General features: G+C 39.4%; 1 protein-coding gene across 7 annotated transcripts in view; it reads left to right on the top strand.

Annotated features, from left to right (window-relative positions):
- RERE (arginine-glutamic acid dipeptide repeats) overlaps positions 1–19,958 on the top strand; it is a 357,676-nt gene that overhangs the window by 257,156 nt on the left and 80,562 nt on the right. For all 7 annotated transcript variants that reach the window (XM_036228288.1, XM_036228290.1, XM_036228289.1 and 4 more), the window contains one exon: positions 16,022–16,120. In XM_036228288.1, the coding sequence (XP_036084181.1) occupies positions 16,022–16,120 (99 nt within the window). The remainder of the gene's footprint in view (positions 1–16,021; positions 16,121–19,958) is intronic.

Below are 19,958 nucleotides of genomic sequence, written 5' to 3'. Positions count from 1 at the left end.
TATTTAACGAACGAGGAAACTGAAACTCAGAGCTTGGTGATGGTGCAGACAGTAGCTATGGTAGGTGTAGATGTGAATTGTCCATGAATTCAGTTGCCCTTAAAAATATATGTATGTTCAAAGTAACTCTTGGATATTTGTTTGTTTTCTGTTGAGTTTTTTGTACAAAAGCTTTATGAAAAAAAATCCCCTTTTGTGACTATGCTGATCAGTTGAATTCTGAATAATGAATATGTTACCATATTTAATTAAATAATCTATTTTTGGCACTTTCCTGAATTTATCTGATTTATTCTCTTTCTCTTCCAAACCCTTAAAGGATTCTGTAGAACATACTTCTATACAGAAATAATGTGGGTTATTTTTGCTCAGGGTCTTTTGTATCAAGTTCTTTCTGAAGTTTTCTTAAGCATTGCCAGAAGGGTTTTAGTTTTATGAGTTTTTATTTCTGTGAAGCTGCCATCCCATCATTTGGAATTCTTCTTGTCGGGGCAAGTCAGCTCAGGTGTTTTGGGTTATGCAATGCAAGTGCTTCAGCTTCTGAAAGACAAAGTTTTATTCTCATTTTGTGATGAATGGAAAAATTTCGTGTTTGTCTTAATTTTTGTATTTCATTGTCATACTGGCTCACAGAGAATTTTAATTGTAGGCACTTTGTTTAATGAAGTGAATGGAAAAATCTTGTGAGAAGTTAATGTTTATTTTTACTTCTTTGGAGTAACAGAAGTTTTGAACTATGTTACATAATAAGTTAAAAAGATAAATACATTGTTATGTGAAAAGTATTGTTTTCTTAAAGTATAACATAGAGTCAAAAGAGGGTTAGACGTTTATCAATTTAGAATAAACCTGAGTCTATTTCCTATTTCCCAAGACACTATAGAAATTTAAAATATATGAAATCTGCACTATGGCCACGTGTGTGTGTTTAACATCCAGTCAAACTATTTAAATATAAGTGCAGTTAAGGTAGGTCATTTAATTTTTAGAACTGTAATCACTAATAGAATAATATTGAACTGTCAGTTCTTTTTGATAATTTTATGGACCTGATTTTAAATATAGGTTCTTCCGGATTACTTATTTTAACTCCCAGTTTTTATTTTTCACAAATGAGATTTTTAGTGTAATTGTCAAAACAACTTATTGAGGTGTACTTTATAATAAACTGCTCTGATTTAAAGTGTACCATTTGATGAGTTTTTTTCAGGTGAAAAAACACCAATGGAACTATGGCAATACTAGTGACCAAGACACAAAATGTTTCCAGCACTCGCCAGAGGTTGCCTCATGCCCTTTTGTAATCTTTTGCTCTTCCAGCCTCAGATAACCACTGATTTCTCTCATTTTAGAGTAATTTACATTTCCTAAAACGTGTACAAAGGGAATAATATTATATGTCATCATTTAGGTCTGGCTCCTAATACTATAACTGCTAGTTATAGTATTAGCAGTTCTTTTTTTTTTTTTTTTTAATGCTGAGCAATATTCCACTGTGTGGAAATTCACAGTACTTTATCTGTTCACCTTTGGGCTGTTTCCAAGCTATTGGCCGTTAGGAATAAAGGTGTTATGAACACTGTTACATCCGTCTTTGTGTAGGTTTATATTTTCATTTCTCCTGAACAAACAGCCGGGGTTGGAGTGGTAGGGTCGCATGCATGCAGGTGGCTTCTTGAGAAAGTGTCAGACAGGCTTCCCGAGCAGCCGCACCATTTACACTCCTGTCAGTGCGTGGCTTTTGGTTCTTCACCATTCTCAGCAAGACAAATGTTGTCGGCCTTTTTGATTTTAGCTGTTTTGATAGATGTGTGGTAATAGCTCAGTGAGAGTTCGGATTTGAATTTCCTGACTGTTTGTGATGTCGAGCGTCTTTTCATGTTGTATTGCCCATTTGTAGATCTTCTCTTGTGACGAATCTTTGCCCAGTCAAATCTTTTGCCTAATTTTAAAAACTGGGTTATTCGTCTTTAGAATATTTTGTTATTCTAAGACTTCTTTTCATATGATACAAGCCCTTGAACATGAATATTTATCATATATTTTGATAAATGAGTATTATGAATATTTTCTTCCATATGATGACTTTTTATAATGGTGTCTTTCAAAGAGCAAAATATTTGCTTTTATTGAAGTCCAGTATATCATTTTCCTTTATGAAAGTATCTTTGATCACCTCATGATTATCAAAATTATATCTATGCTTTTTGTTTGAAGTCTTAATTCTTACATTTAAGACCGATTCATTTCAAATTCATTTTGTATGTGACGCGAAGTAGGGGGTGAAAGTTCATCCTTTTCTACAAAATGCCAGTTGTTGGAACATTTTTGAAAACAGACTTTTCTCATTGACTTGCCTTGATACCTTTATTGAACATCAACTGCTGGTATGTGTTTGGTCTTTTTCTGGATTCTGTTTTATTTCACTGATCTAATGAATGTCTTTATCAGTACCTCAGCTCTATAGGAATTCAGGCAGTGTAGGTCTTATTTTTGTGCTTGTTTTTCAAGATTGCTTTGCTATTTTAGGTCATTGGCATTTCCATATAAATTTTAGAATCAGCTTACCAGTTTCTGTTTTTAAAAAGGCTTGGTGGAATTTTGATTGGGATTGCATTAAATCTGTGGATCAATTTGGGAAGAATTGACATCTTAACAGTATTGAAGCTTTCAGCTCATGAACCTGTTCTCTCTCTCCATTTTAAAAAAAGGTTTCTTTAATTTTTTATGTGTAAGATTCTGTAGTTTTCAGGTCTTACATATATTTTGTTAAATTTATCCTAAGTAATTGCAGTTTGAAGATGCTGTTAATACTGTATTTATAAATTTCAGCTTCTAAGTGTTCATCGATGGGACACACAATCAGTTTTTATACGGTGACCTTGTATTTGGTCCCGCTATAAATTCTAGTCACTTTCTAGTTGGTTCCTCAGGATTTTCCTTGCACACAGTGAGGTCACCTGCAAATAAAGACAATTTTACCTCTTCCTTTCTGATTTGTACATTTTCTTTTTTGTGCTTCATTGAACTCACTTGGACCTCCAGTATGATAGCAAATAGATGTGACGAGAGTGGACCTCCTTGCCTTCTTTCTCATCTTAGGGACAGAAAGTTGTCGTTCACTGCTAAGTACAACGTAGGATTCTTCCTTCCTCCTTCCTTCCTCCCTCTCCTCTTTCTCTCCCTCCCTCCTTTTTTTGTTTTTTTCTTAGAATGTTCCTTTTTATATCTATGTTTGTTGAGGTTTTTATCATGAAAGGGCATTAAATTTTGTCAAATGCTAATTTTTCTTGTTATACTTTATTTTGTTAATGTGGTGAATTACATTGTGTCATTTCAAATGTTAAGCCAACTGTGCCTTCCTCAGATAAATCCTGCTTGGTCATTATGTACTACTGGATTGAATTTGCTAATATTTTGTTGAAAACTTACATTTTTGTTCATGATGAATATTGAGGTATAGTCTTGTTTCTTTGTGATATCTTTATCTGGCCTTGATATCAAAGTAATAATTGACTTCAAAAAATTAGTGAGAAATATTTCCTCCTACTCTCTTTTCTTAAAGGGTTTGTACAGGATTGCTATTTTTTCTTTGTTAAATGTTTGATAGAATTCACAGTGAAGCCATCTGGGACAACATATTTTTTTATGGAAAGTTTAAAATTACAGATAGACATAGGCCTATTCAAATTTTATATTCATGTGTCAGTTTGGTAATCTGTTGGTCTGAGTCTTTTCAATGTTTTGTCCATTTTATCTAGATGATCAAATTTATTGGCAAAAATTTGAGATTATACCTATATTATCTTTTTAATGTTTATAGAGTCTGTAATGTTGATCTTTTCTTTTATTCCTAATATTGCTAATTTGTTTCCTCTTAATCAGTCTAAATAGAGGTTTATCAAAATTATTCATCTTTTCAGGTAGCTAGCATTTGGTTTCATTGATTTTCTCTGTCTTCTAGTCCATTGATCTCCAATCTTACTATTTCTTTTCTGTTTATTTTGGGTTAATTTGATCATTTTCTTCTTGCTTCCTCAAATGGGATCCTAGATAACCAATTTTGTCAAAATTTTGATTTATCGTTCTTTCATTATCATTCTTTTCAAAATATGATTTCTTTTTTTTTTGGTGATTTCTTCTTTTAACCATGTATTATTTAGAATTAAATTGCTTAATTACCAGAGGCTTGACTTTTCCCTCCCCTTCTTCCTCCCTCCCTCCCTCCCTCCCTCCTTCTCTCTCTCTCTCTCTCTCTCTCTCTCTCTCTCTCTCTCTCTCTCTCTCTCTCTCTCTCTCTCATATTTTTGATTTCTAGTTTAGTTTTGCTGTGGTCAGAGAGTACCCAGTAAGATTTCAAGTCTTTTGAAATCTATTGACACTTATTTCTTGGCTCAGCATGTGATTTATCTTAGTGAATGTTCCATGTGCACTTGTAATGAATTTATATTCTGTAGTTACTAGGTATACTGTTCTATAATTGTCATTTTCTTTAATATGATTCATAGTACTCAAATCATCTGTGTCCTACTGACTCTTTTGTTGAGTTGTATCATCAGTTCAACTATGATCATGGATTTGGTTATTCTTTATGGTTCTGTTTTTGCTTCATATGTTTGAATGTTGTATCACTAGGGACATGTACATGTATAATATATCTTTCTCTGTGTATTTGATCCTTTTACCTTTTTGGTGACCATCTTTGTGTCGAGTAATACTTTGTCTTAAACTCAATTTTGTCTGATAGTAACACATAGCTTTCTTGTGCTTACTGTCTGCGTGGTATATTTTCTTTCAGCTTCTTTCTTAGAATTTTACGTTTTCTTTTTAAGTACAACTCTGGTGTACTTTAGTTCTTTCATTGTGTCTTGCTTTTTTATCCAGTTTGGCAAGCTCAACCTTTTATTCTGAGTATTTAGTCCATTTTAATTCAATGCAGATGTTTTTCAGGTTATATAAAATTTGAGGAACGTGTGTATTCTTTTTTGTTTTATTTTATTAATTTCTAGTGTACAGTACAAAATACCAACGAACTAGAACAAATAATCCTAAAATTTACATGTATATATTCTTAATAGCAGAGGCCTCATTGGAGAACACATAAGTGGTTAATATGTAAATATCTTATTTTGATGGCCACGTGACTTATTACGTTTGGTCTAGGGGCGAACTTATAGAATAGTTAGGTACACAGTTTTTCTTTGTTCATTTGTATTAAAATGTATTCATCTTTTTACTTATGTAAAAACAGTTTTCTACTGATGTAGAGGAAGAAGATGTAATAAATGTGTTGGCCTCTTGCTGAAAGAGGAGGGTGTTCTTAGTGACAAGGGTGTACATCTTAATATACGTCAGCAAAGAAATGTTTTATTATATTTTACTATTTTAAATTGTAAACACCTATAAATACAAAGTCGTTTTATTCATAATTTTATGTTATGTTAAATAAAATTATGTTAAAACATAACAAAGCAATGCTGCTCTTTCTGGAAGGTCCTAGAAATGTTTCCACGTATACTGTTCCAGTACTTGTCTTTGTATGCAGTTTTATTAGGCTCCTCTGGACACTTACTTAGCTGTCTGAGACATAGATGGCCTATATTGTGCTAATGAGATTAATTCAGCCATCTTTAAATGCTTACATTTATTTAGCCTTTTGCAAAATAGACCTTTATATTTATGCTTGGAAACTATAGCAGAGCCCTACAGTTTGAGACTAAGGTTTTCTAGAAAATAACATGCTAACTTATTTTTATTAAAATGATGTTGGATTTTATTTTTTGTGCTCAGGTATCTTTCCCATTTCCTGATAGAATTCAAATTATTATGACTTCTCTTTCTTAGAAACTTACTAGCATTTTCATGTTTATCTTGTCTCGATAACATTGAACATATACCCACTTACATGTAAGTAAAATTTATAATCATGCAGCAAAGATTTCCCCTCTGCTTGGACAGCTTTATTTTCTGAAATATGGATTGCTGATAGACATTTGGATTAAGCTTTTTACATATTCAGGAGAGTATGTATTTGTTTGCTTATTTATTTATGCATATTCACATCTCCAACAAAGGATTCAAGGCTTCCAATAGCTTCATGGTTAGTTTTTTATCTCTGATCTATAAATATCACTGTTCGTTAACCATTGAATATTAATCATCTTTGCTGAGCCATAGTTCAATGCCTGGTATACAGTGGAGGGGCACTAAATAATCGTTGAATGATTGAATGAATGAATAAATCAGGTTCAAGTCCAAATCACATTTGATCTCCCAGAACTTGGTGGTGTAAAGTTGCCACAGCAGAGTATGCAGATAAGCCTATTCTAAGGATAATTTTCCATCTTATTCCCTTCTATTCTAAAGAATTAAGTTGGTAGCCTTTCTATTGGAGATTTTCTATTTGTTCATCATAAACGGACTTATTAAAGCATCTGGCCCTGGATTAGCTTTGCAGTGCTTAAGACTTTAATGAACGTCAGGTAATTCCCAGCCTCTGTGTAAGGCATTGCCAGGAGGCCCTGGTATTACAGTTTGTCTAAAGCCTGTGATCAGGAGTCTCCAACATTCATTCCGCACCGCACCCCTGACTTACATTCGTCTTCCCTTCAGATTAGTCACAATTCACTGGTTGTAGGATGATGGTTTTTTTCTCTCAAGGTTTTGATTTGTTGTTGAAAAGAGTAATGGGAAAAGTCGATATGCTATATGATTTCTTTTCATGGAAATTCAGTAAATTTCAGAAGAGTACCTTATATAAATCAGTCTTGACAAACATCTTGTTTTATTTATGTTATAATAGGATATTGGATGGAGTCCGCTGGATGTTATATGTTAATTATAGCATAAGCGAAAATGCTAGAAGAGACCATGCAGTTGAGGTTTCCTGATATAATCAAGACACTGTCCGATTATCAGCATAATAGCATAATAATATATAAATTTGAGTTTTTATGTATTGTACTCTGACTGATCAGAAACATTTTCAGTCTTTGTTTTGAAAATTGTTTTTTGTTTGTTTGTTTGTTTGTTTGTTTTTTAAATTTAACAACATGGCTCCCTTTGGGCTGAGAACTCTATGAATTGACTTCTGTTCAGGAGTCCCAGACAACAACACTTTTAACACAGAATACATAATATATTCTTTTTTGTCTCATTTGCACGAAGACTTTTTGAACTTAATGCTTTAATATGTCGTTCCTTTTTAGATGATCTGTTGAACTTTATGTCGCACTCCGTTCTTTCCCCTGAACATGACAGTTTCTCAGGGGTAGGTGGGCAGGTAAAAGGCCACTTATATTAACAGCTTCTGGTGATGGCACTTTCATTACTTATTTGCAGCAGAGATTCCATTTTTGATCATTTTCACGGAAGTGCCTTCGCTCTGAGTTCTTCTTTGTCGCGCTCCTGGTGCAGCTCTTCCCAGCTGTGGCCCCCGCCTTGTTCTCCCAGGCGAACCACCTCAGTTTGCTCTTTTTTATAGAATAGCTTTACTGATATATAATTCACCTACTATATATTTCACCCCTTTCAGGTGTAGAATTTAATGGCTTTTAGTGTATTCACAGATTTGTATAAATACCACCACAATCAATTTTAGAATATTTTCATCACCCCCAAAAGAAATCTAATTATTAGTCACTTCCCATCCCCCACCTGCAGGCAACCACCGTTCACCTTCCATCTGAATAGGCGTTCGCCTGTTCTGAGCATTTCATATGAGTAGAATTACACAACAGTGGTCTTTTGCGACTGGCTTCTTTAACTGAGGGTAATATTTTCCAATTTCACCCGTGGTGTAATATTAGCCATTTTTATGTATAACCATTTTATTTCTCCTTTGAGCTTTGTCTAGTTTGTCTTTTAAAATGTAGCACTTACAATAAAGTAACATTTCCCAGATCTGATCAGCACAAAGAGGCAAGGAATTATCTCAATTTTCCTAAAAGCTCATCTTCTTAATGTAGGTCGAAGCTTTTATGAATGTGTGCTCATCACATTCTTTTTTTTCTTGTGCTTTGGTCTTGTTTTGTTTCATTTTCCTTTTTATATTTGCCTTTGCTAGGCCATTTCAGTCCCACCGTCAGCCTTTTGACTAAATTTTGAACCAGGCATAAGACCTAAAGTTTATCACCGTTATTTTCATTTTATTAGGTATCGGCTATTAGTCAGCTACCTGATGTCATTAACAGCAATATTAATAACAATAAAAAATTAAATTTATTTGTCTTACTGCTTATATGTTAGGCAAAAGCTTCAGTGCTTTTTATGAATTTATTCAGGTAATCTTCATAATAGTTTTATGAGGTAAGGTTACCACCAACAGGTTAGTGAGCACAGCTGTCTTAGACACATAATAATTTAAACTTGAGGACAGGATAGTCCTGTAGTTACTGTACTCCTTGCCATCTCCTTTCTTGAGAATTAGGATTTATTTTGAACATTTCCAGTCAGTAGGCCATTGTTTTGTTTTCCATATTTGTTGACATATTGTTAGGATTTTGGCAGATTCAGTCTGTGTGGCTTGAAATAATTTTATCAGTATCCCCTCCACCCCTAGTGATTTATTTCTTCCCAGTGCTTTCAGGGCTGCTTTCACTTGCCTTCCTAGAATTTATAGGTTCTTCCTCACAGGAATCTTCTTCAGAGATATCTGTCATCCTTTCGTCTCTTTCGTACAGGTTTTTCAGTCTATTTCCAGCTTCTGTTTATTTTTTCCTGGTCAGATGATATGCTTTCATGTTTGTCATTCAGCATTTCTAGTCTAGGTTGAATTTCTCTTTTATTTCTTGAATCTTCTGGTAGAGATCTCTTACTTTTCCTTTTTTTGTTATTCTCTTCTGTTTCTATTGTAATAGTTTTCTTTATGTGATAAATTGTTAAAAACTGCATTCAGGATTTTCATGCTGCTTTTATCACCTTTAACTTTAGTCTCTTGCCTGTCTTTAACAACTTTTGTTGTTTCTTCGGTCCTCCATCACGATTTTTTCTTTTTCTTTTACTTTCATTGAGTATTATAGACAAGGTTAATCATACTATACTGATTGTTGATTTTTCAAAACCTACTCTGTGAAATCATTTTGGTTTTTTAAGACAGAATAAATGTCACCCCAGTCAGTGTTCGTTAGCACTTTGTATTTTTTATGCTAACGTGTGTGTGTGTGTGTGTGTGTGTGTGTGTGTGTGTGTGTTTTCTCTGAGCTGCTGGTTCTCTCCTCCTGCCTCTCCCCAGCCTTATCCCCTAGTAAAGACAAGACAGCGTGCTTGCTGTGTCGTTGCAGCTGAAGTCCCTGAGCCACCTTTGTCACCAGATTGCCAGTCTCCAGCTGCTCTGGGACTGAGCCTCAGACTTCTTCCTAGAAGGTGGCTTTCTATTAGAATCCCTGCTCCGCTCTTACTTAGGGACATGGTCTTGGGCAAGGTACTGTACTTTTCCGTTTTGTTTCTTGGTTTTTAGTACTCTTGCCACAAAATAGTGGCTTGAGGAGTGATGAAATCGCAATGACCTGACACACATCCGGTGCTCAACAAACTTTGGTCCCTTCTCCTTTCTCCCTTGTGACTCCAGGGTCTCGCGTAATTCCTGAACACTGTAGTTTTCAGTGTTGGTTGGTTCAACAACTGTGTATTTCCTTCTGAAATACACTGGATCTTTCCTTTAACTCCTACTCTCAGCAGCCAGATCCCACGTTTTCACCATTATCTCTAAATGTACTCTCATGAAAATATTTAGAGCAATTTAGCCTCTCTGTTGCTTAAAATAGAATTATTCGGGGTGACAGTGGCCAAACAAAAATAAGCAGTATGTTCTTAGTTTTAGTTCTAGTTTTTTAATGTGTAATATGGATCATATTTTGAGCTTGGTACTAGGTTATTGGTGATGGAGGTATGAATGAAAATATACTGACATCTGTGAATCATGCATGAGAAAAAATTTTTAAGTTTTGTCTTGGAAAAATTTCTGCAAGATCTTTCTCAGTTTATGTTAATGGCCGAAATAATTAAAACTATGTAGAGAATTTCAAGATCTTCTAAATCCCACTTTTTTTTCTAAGTTATTTTGGAATTTCTTGCAAATAAACAGTATATTTTGCAGAAGACTTCGAGATCTAGCGTTCTTAATGGACCGTATTATTTAATATTTAGCGTGAACACGTCTACCTCAGGCCTTCCCTCCAGTTATTGTAATGACCGTCATTGTAAAAGGATGCCTTAGTGTGGTAGAAACTGCCAAATGCAGTGCCATTTGATCTAAAAGGTCACAGTAAAAGAGACATTTAAATTAAGTTATAAATTACAATTGAAGAACAATATTTTGATGTGCGAGACTGGAGATGTCAGAGCAGGGAGATGTAATTCATGGGTTCATTATAGAACAGAGGTGCCTGACAGCTGAGCCATGCCAAAAGGAAAATTTATTTGCAACATCACACAGACAGAAAATGGCAGCTCGGATGAGAAGCCAGAGCAGAAACTTGAAACCTTGTGGTAATACGCAGTTTATGCTAATAAGACTGCCCGAGACCCAGAGATGTGTAATGATTGCTGTAATATAAATGAGGTGTTCGGACACGTGCACGCTTTCAATCTTATTTAAATTAAGACCTCGTCCTTGCTCTATAAAATAACACACTTTATAACCAGGCATTAAGCTTGATCCTCTCACCTCTCTGTCCAGTATACAAATTTGCTGAAATTTCAGAATTGTTTAGGCAGGAGAGTTAAAGCTTGAAACAAGATTTCCATCATGGTTGCTTTGAGGAAGGATATAATTTAATGTTTATAGCAATCCATGAGAAGTTCAATCATGAGTTAATTAAACTGTAGGCAGTCATTAAGTATTATTTATTCTTTCGAGAAGCTTGCCAGTAAAGCACTTATATATATTAAATTACAGAAAGTAATAAGCAGGGAATGATTTGTCAGGCAGAATGAGAGTAGCAGATTTAACGTGGGCAATTATGCAGAAATGTGTTTTTCTTTTTGTGGCATGATCCCTTCTTTCTGCTAAGCACAGAGAGGTCAGAGGCCGTGAGTGGGGGATGTGAGCTACCAGCACTGCGGGCTCTCTCGAATGCTCTTAGGTGAGAGCCAGGTACCTGAAATATAGCTCCTGATGGTGACACCACTGAACAGTTTATAGCCTTTTGACATTTCAGAATCTTTTGTCACATCGTGTCTCATTTAATGCTTTGCATTGTCCTTTGACACAGCTGAAGGATGGTGGTGTTAGGTCCATTTGACAGATGAGCGCCTCAGCCCAGCTAGCCTGTGACAAAGCTGCTAATGAGAATCTGTCTCCTGCCTCAGGTGCTGTGCTGTGTCCACTAGGCTACAGAAGGCTTGGCTGGACGTTCGTGTGGAAGGGGCCACTGAGGCTCTGGGGTCATTGTGAGCTTTCTCTGAAGCTGGCCGAATGGGCCCAGTTACATAGTAGGGCAGTGTCTTTGGCTCTGCGTGGTGTACTGTGGTGGTTGCGTTGTCACCATGGCACCAGACCAGGAGTTTGTTACTCAGAAGCTGCTGCTGTTAGCACCAAAACCCCTTACCAGGTCCGTTCTGCTGGTCCGCTCATGGCCTCCTGGCTGGCACGGCGTATGGCGAGAGGAGGTCCTCGGTAACTCTGTGCCGGATGCAGCGGGGTGGCCTCCTCTGGGTCCAGGATGTCTCACTGGGTCTCACGGGCACCCGAAGGCGCGGCAGAGTGGGGCTGGATACCTGACGGGGGGAGACTTCCTGTTAGCTCGCTCACAATGAGCAAACCAACATGAAGGAAAAAAACACAACCTGAGGATTCCGTGGGGGGACCAGGGGAACCAGCCGACAGACTGCTGGAAAACAGCGAGACCGGGACAGTTCTGTGTGACAGAGTGACTTTTGAAAGACTAGTGGATCGGTAAAGAATCTCCATTTTCTAGCAGATTTCCCAGATCTTTACCTGCGCTTTAGGGGAAGATGGATTTTACTTGTGTAGAAGTGCAGCCTTGCAGTTCAGTCATGTGCAGGTGGCAGATTTTCAAGTCTATGTTTCTCTGATCATTGGATTAAACACACACACACATGCGTGCGCACGCCCCTGTGATAATGTGGTTGAAAACAGTCGTTTCTACTGAATGACATCTGCTTTAGTGGCTGGCAGGGTGATGAGGGTGATGTCAGAGCTAAGTGCTTCTCCCATCAGTAGCCTGAGAAGATTGGAAGCTGATGGAGTCAAGATGCTATATCTTGGTCCCTGTTTTTTGCAATGATCTTTTCCCAGTGGCTCCAAAATGATACAGATCTCTGTACACTACATTAACACTGCATTTTATCCCAGATTTTACCAGCCTGGCTTGGCTGCAAAATGGACAGACAGGTTTATTTATCTTGCTTTAATTGCTTTTCCAAGGCTGTAAAGCTGTAAGGCATTCGAGGGTTCTCACCCCCACTGCCACCCCACTTTCATTGCAGTTTCTCTGAATCGTTTTCTCCAGGGAAATGGTGGAGACTCTTAGCCGTGTTAAAGGGCCTTTTACCTGAGCGATATTGGGAGGCCTGGACTGAATTTCCTCCCCATCTAGATGTATCTGTGTGGTCATGACCACTTGTTCAACAGTTGAAACCCATATGTTTTTCAGAAGATGAAATTTTCTAATTCTTCAGAGCTAGATGTTATATTAGAGGGGAATCTTTGTAAAGACAATTTTTAGAGATTTAGGATGGCCAGTATTTTGGTAAACTACCAACTCTAATTCACAGGAGGAATACAATTGAAATATTCAGTTTAGCTCTTCTTCCAACATTATTCTGCCCCCAGTCTGAAAAAAAGAAAATCTTTACATTCATGTGGAAAATAAATCCCTTTTAAGACAGTGCTTACTTGCTCATGACACATCAGGCAAAGACAGTAGAACCCAACTTTTTAGGACCCTGGAGTTTGGATGCGGCATTCAGATAACTATGTCATTCGAGACCAGTGCTGTAAACTGATTCACACAGGTTACAGACACCATTCTTAGCGGGACATCTCTGATGTCCGTTACCTGTGTCACACAGCTGTGCTGTCCCTGACACCTAGAACAGGGTCTAGCACTGTTTAGCACTCAGTAAATACTTGTGGAGGGGGAATGAAGGGTATCCTGAACTCCAGTAATTTCCCCAAAGTGCTCCAAAGATAGTCTTCATTCTTGCAAAACTATGTGGGGCCGTAGCACTTTAAGTGTATTAAAAAGATATCTTTAATAAAATGTAATTAAAGTATTTCTTTAAGGATATATTTTTTTAAAGAATCAGACAAGATTCCTGGAAAGTGGAAGTAAATGTTTAAAACATAAAGAAGAAGATGACTATTTAGAAAGCTTCCTTTTGGCTCCCTGGGAAGAGGGCAGAGGACAGCTTCGGTCCTAGCTTGTGTGAATGGTGACAGCACAGTAACGTCCTAACTTTGTTTGTTCAGTAAATATTTCATTACTGCTGGTAAATAGTCCATACCTTTTACTTTTCAAATGTGTCTTCATGTAGGGGTGGGAGAGGTAGATACTCTAAATATTTATTGGGTATATATTATGGGAAGGTCAGGGACAGGAATTATTTTAATAAGATAGGCAGACAGTGGATCGCATCAAAGAGTGAGATTATTCGTTATTCAGAGAACAGAGCAGCGGAAGGAAGCTCAAGTTACCACATAGATTGCAACAGCTTTATCAAGGGAAAGTGTGACCTGACGTGAAGATTTGTAAAGGAAGTGCGAGTGCTGGGTTTCTGGGGAAATGCCTCTTTCTCTGATAAGCACCTCACTAGAAATTTGGCCGGGAGACCTGCAGGCAGTAGGTAGTCTGCCTCTAATACAACCAGTTCAGTGAGTTAGTCAAAACGTTTCTGTTTCTTCTCGCTGTCATATGAAGCTCTCCTTTTTCACCAAAAAGGCAGGAATGTCATAGGGATTAATGATGTTTCATTGAACTTCAATCATTTGTTCACTTTTGAAATGGGCTTCACATTTTTATGAGTAAGTTACTATTAGCCATAAGATTTAAATTTTTAAAATTTTTTCTGTGTACTGAGCCAGAGTTTGAATCAAATTTCATAAATTATTAACATGAGTAATTACGTGAAACATAAGTGGTTTTTGTTTATATTTGAGCAGTTTTTTCCTGTGTCTGAAATGTCTCCTCTCTAAATATAGAAACTTGATGAAAATTAAGTAAAAACTGCTTCCTTTATTTTTTTCTTTTAAAAATAAATGGCTAAAACATTTAGCATACTAATTTGCCAGGTACAGTTCTAAGCAACTTACATGTACTTTCTAACGTCATCCTCGCAACAGCCCTAAGAGCTAGATGTTAGTATTGTACCCATTTTTAAAGATGACACAATTGAGGCCAAAGAGGGTGAGTAGCTTGCTGAGGCCACACCGAGGTGAGCAGTGGAGCCGGCGTCTGAATCCGGAGTCGGGCGTCGTCTCCTCCCCTTGTAATTACCCCGTGTGCTGTCATTACCTCTCGCAGAATGCTGTGAGTTCGCCATGGGCTCTTTATGAAGAATTTATGGTGTGATCAACTTCAATTGACGTCAGATTATCACTAAAATGTGTGCTTAAAAAAAATTTAGATAGGCATGTAGTTTTTCCTTCAGTTCCGATCTGTGTTGTTAAGCTCGCATTATAGATCCTCATTATATTATAGAATTTGGCAAATATCTGCTTGTTCTGGATATTAGGCAAAGTAAGAAAATTCAACTTTATTTTTATATTTTTATACTTTTGAAAGAAGGCTAGATCCGTTTTCAAGCATTTGCAAATGATAGTACTTTACTTTAGCATTTAGTTTGTTTAGTATATTTAGTACAGTATTTATAATATACTATTTCATTTTTAAAATAGACTAATGCTAAGTGTCATTAAAGTGCATGTTAATGTCTAGCATTTATGTCATTATACCCCCACCCCAACACACGGTACCACCACCAAAGCAGGATCCAGCACTGATCATTGTAGGTGTTTGGTTTTAAGGTAGTTGACTTGTAATTAACACATAGCCTCGACTTCCTTGGACACTCTCGATTTAAAATGAATTGGAGTCCTCTAAGCTATAAGAATACTTAGCAAATTTTAATTTGTAATTATTTTGATGTATGAGCAATGAAAACAAGTGTTTGTAATATCTCTTCCAATAGCAGTGAATAGTTAGAAGAGAGACTTGCTATGTATGTTTTAAATATTTATTTCATTCAGCAAGTATTTATCACAGGCTTACCGTACCCCCAGCCCTGCTGGTACAGCTGTTGCTAGGAAGGCAGTCTGTCCGACCTTCTTATGACTCTTCTGTTAGAGAGAGGAAGCGTGGGGCTCTCTCCCCTTGTGCGCCTGCAGCTCTTTGCCTGCGCCGTGCAGTAATTACTACAGCCTCCTCGACCTTGTCATCTTGTATCCGTCGTATCCCCACAATATAGTCCCACTAGTTTGTAAGTTTCCTAGAAGTAAAAAGTGTGACTGAATAAGGTTTGTTCCTTATTTGTACTACAGTTGAAAGACTTAAGAAAAATGCTTAAGGGAAAGAACATAATCTAGTACATCGCCAGGCTGCTTCGAGGAGAATGGGACGGAAGTCGGGATCGCATTGACAGGGGTTGAGTCTTGGCTCCATCGCCGACTGGCGTAGTGCGGGGAGCACCTTCATTTGACCTTTCTATGCCTTAGTTTCCTCATCTGTGAAATGGAGTGACGGTAGTTCCTATCCCATTAGATTAAATGAGAGAATACTTTCCTCGTCGGATTAAGAAAGATACTGAGTGCATGGAGTGTGCCAGGCCAGACGTTCTTAATCCTAGTTCTATTACGGCCAAAACGGTCTCTGCCTTACCTGTCTGCCTGCCCTGGAACGGCTGGAACCAGGAGGGCGGTCGGATAGCAGGGTGGCGAGTCTGGATGCCCGTCCACCGCCTCTCCTGTCAGAGGGAGGAACCGCAGGGCTTCCCTTCTCCCGACTTGCGCCGAGTCCTGTCATTTGGTGCAGTCAACTAACTAGAACTGCTGTTGTTTCAGCTCCATGAAAGCGGGTATGACGCTGGCAGAGCCCTGCAGCGCCTGGTGAAGAAGCCGGTGCCCAAGCTGATTGAAAAATGCTGGACCGAGGACGAAGTGGTGAGCTCTGACGGGAGTGTGCCCTGTGCTCTAGGCCATCGGGCGTTTCCTTCTCAGTGTGTGACTTCCTGCCACTTGGGGGCAAGGGGGCTCATCGCAGAGACCAGCCGTGTGTACAGACGGGCCGTGGCGTCCAGCAGGCACGGAGGGAGCCTTTAGGCCTCACGGCTGTACTGAAAAGCTTGATTCTAGTAAGCTTAGGCTCTGTAGGAGGCGGGAAAGGTTTTCCTAGGTTTCGTGGAAAGAGAAGAAATTGGTAATTAGTCTTTTAAAAAAGTTAGTTTTGGTTGGTTGCTTCATCTTTGGTATTTGCTACCTCACTATTTTAAGACACATGCATGTTAAAACAAGCTGATACCTAACCTAGAATAGGGCTGGTGACTTTTTCTATCCTGATACCTGGCAGGTCCCCAACCTGCTGCAAGATATTAGTCAAAGACAGGAAGCACAGATTTGATAAAATAAATACAGCAGATCTCCCATATTCATTCTGTTGTTATGGACCATTAGAGAAGGTGGGAAGATAGCAGCGTGCCCACAAATGCAGATTCGCAGACTCGCGGCTTCCTGCCTCAGCAGAGTTCTCCCGAAGCCGCATCCCCATCTTGTGACTTTTGAAAGGTGTTTCTGGAAAAGACTTTGCAGGTATCTTGTTCTTCGCAAATGCAGTCTTCAGTATGAGCGTTACTGCTCGGCATTTGCTCTTTAGGGGAGTGAAATCGGGGAAGGCTGTCACTGAAACGCGTACTGATTGTAAGTTCCTCACCTACATTTTAAAATATGCTAAGAAACCTTAGAAATTTTGTGTGCTTTTGTGATCTTATTTTTTCAGCAACATTTATTGAGTGCTTATTATGTGCCAGGAGCCATATCAAGAGACGCACAAGGTCCCTCCTGACAAGGCTTAAGAGGGTGATCACTTGTAAATCGGGATGTGTAGGGTGGGGAGGGTGGGGATGAACCGGGTGGGGGTGCTGTGCTGTCTTCTGGAAGGGGGCTCAGGACAGGCCTGGTGAGTACCGTATGAGCAGAGACCTTAGTGAAATGAGGAGATGAGCCTTTTGGATTTCAGGGAGAAGAGAGTTCTGGGCCCTGATGTGGAAGAAAGCATGCCCAGCATGTGTTCGAGAAATAGGTGTGAATGTATTGTCCGGAGGTGGGGGAGGGGTCCAGTGGGGGCAGACAGATCGGGCGCAGCCTGTGGACCCCGCGCTCAGCACCTTGCCACGCGCTCTGCTTAGTGAAGAGCGGGCTCCGTGGGCCGTCGTGCGAGCCGGTGACCGGGGATTGAGTCGTGTGGCAGCAGTGGTGGTGACTCGTGGCAAAGTCGTGCACGTACGTTGCGGGTCAAGCAAGAGAATTTGTTCATGGCTCTCGTGGGTGGGCGATGGTTGAGAGGAATGGAGGAAAACTAGGAGAGAGCGGGGAGGGACCGGAATGGCCCTCGAAGGTTCGGCGATACAGCACTTCACGTTAAGACTTCACGTTTATCAGACTTAGGATGAAGTTGGGACTGCTGGTTTTAAATTAAATTTTTTTAAACCTTACATGGTTAGTAACGAGATGGAAACATTAAACATTTGTTATTGTTCAGACGCAGGCCAAAGTAAAAATGTTAAACTCACTTGTTTTGAAGTACTATCAATGTTGTTTTTCACTGTAGACCTATTTATGTGAGAAAGAGATAAGAGATTTGATAAATAAATATTCTAAACTCTACAAAAAGCCTTCGTAGAAGACAGGCTTGAAGAGCCGAAAGGGCTGGAACGCGTGTGGGGCGCGCTCTCAGCCGTCAGCGCCGGCCCGGGTGCCACCGCAGCCCTGACGCCGCCGCGGGCCAGGCCGGGTGCTCCTCACCCCTGCCCTGCTTTGCTTCCCGAGCCTCCCCCTCCTGCTCCATTTCCTCTCGGCTGCCGTCGCCCCCGCCTTTGTGTTCCACCTCCGTCGTCCCTGTCCCCGTCCCTCGTTTCACTCCTGCCTCCCCAGCTCAGGAGCCACGACCCTCGTCCTCTTCCCTCGTTTCTCCCTTGACCTTTCATTCCCACTGGAATTTGCCGACAGCACTTGCTTGCTCCTATCGGGCATGATGCGGGCTGTGTCCCCACCGCTGCTGCCTGGGGACTTTTCTCAGACAGAGGCATGGAAAGGGGAGCTTCACATTGGAAAAAGCCGGCTTTATCTTGGAAACTTCAACAGAACTTCAAAGTGCTGCACATTCTCAGTGCAGGATAATGGTCCTTAACTGCTCTTATTTCATCAGCAGTTTCGAGATGTTTTGGCCGTCTCCAGCCCTGCAGGGCCTGAGGCCACCCGGTACCCTTATGTACAAGAAGTTCAGTTTCACTTTCTAAATCCTCATGAGTAAACAACAAAGGATGATTGAATAATTGATAGGCCAAAGGAATCTTCTGATGGAGACATCCAGATCAAAATCTTTGAATAGTTTCATGTTGCAACAAGGCACGTAGGCCAGCTCGTCTCTTGACCTTAGCCTGGCTTTGGCTGTGAGAAAACCTCTGCTCTGTTCATGTGGCCTCCTTCTGTTGGATTTACCAATTTGTCCTACCCAGGAATCACAGGAATAAGCAAAACAAATGTGTCCTAATTAAAATAAGCACGTGGGCCTTCCTCCCCTTTTTTCCCCTCAGTCGTTTATGTACTTAGATGTTCTTGTTATTTTTAAACACCGTTGTCTCCAGTACATCAGTTCGATGCGACCGCATTGGTGTCAGTGTTTTCCTTTGCGTTTCTGTGAGTTGAGCATCATGTGAAAGGGTTGGTGGAATGAGCACCTGGCAGTCCGAACCCCCCGTCTGGACTCTGAGCAGGCAGCCCACGTGCCTCCTGGATCCGGCAGGTCCCTTGGCCCCATGTGAGCTCATCTCTCTTGCCAGTCCGAGCCCCAGCCGTCCTCCAAGGCTCTGTGCAGTGCCCGCCCGCCCCAGGGGGGCTGCTCCCTCTCAGAACTGCACCTCCTCTTCTCATCCATCATTGGCACTTAGTCCTTTGTTCCTCATGCTCGCTTTTTGTCATCCTCACCAGCTCTCTTCCTCACCATTTTTATTTCTGGGCTGATTGCCTTCCTGGTTTGTAAAGTTACTAAGAGCAAGAATTTATTCATGGCGGGGTCATGTCTGGTAGAGAATAACGTTTCTACCTATGAGGGGCTTGAGGGATATCGATGACTCCTGATTATTTATAAAGATTCTTCACTGTGATTAAGATTGTCCTCAATCCAGCATTTTAAAACTTATAATTTTTAATATTCGTTAGCGTCAAAGAAAAAAATTTTTACGTGCATCCAAAACTGACCTTAAAAGTTTTACTTATGGAAAAAGTTCACAAATTATTAATAACGATATCACCAACCTCTCCTCTCTTCTTAGATCTTTCAGATAGTCTCGAATTCTTGCCTCAGAATTACACAGCGGGAGGCCTTTCATTTCACACCGTCTCTCAGTAATTCCTGTGACCGTGTGCGTGTAGACATACATGGTATTTCTTTCTGAAGTTGCTTTGGGCCAAGATACTCTAAATCTTTTTGAACTAAGCCAGATTTGTCAGCTCCTAGGCCAGATAGTGACAAATGAACTCTGCTTTAGTGGAGTGACTCAGAAACACCTTGGTAGATGTTCATGGCAAAGTCTTTCAGGCTAAATAAACCAGTCAGATCAGAGAATCATCTTAAAGAAATGCTAGGTCAGTTCATGAGGCTTATTAAATAACATGGTGCGGGCGAGGGAGGAGCCGAAGTGAATGGTTGGCTGCCGCATTTGAATTATATTGATGGTTAACCAGTTTCGCTTACATTATGCTAAAAATATTGTTCATTTTCAGG

Source organism: Rousettus aegyptiacus, unplaced genomic scaffold (assembly GCF_014176215.1).
Source record: "Rousettus aegyptiacus isolate mRouAeg1 unplaced genomic scaffold, mRouAeg1.p scaffold_m13_p_1, whole genome shotgun sequence".
In the NCBI taxonomy this organism is placed as follows: domain Eukaryota; kingdom Metazoa; phylum Chordata; class Mammalia; order Chiroptera; family Pteropodidae; genus Rousettus; species Rousettus aegyptiacus.
Note: the sequence above shows the minus strand (reverse complement) of the source record. Positions and strands in the feature narration are given on the sequence as shown.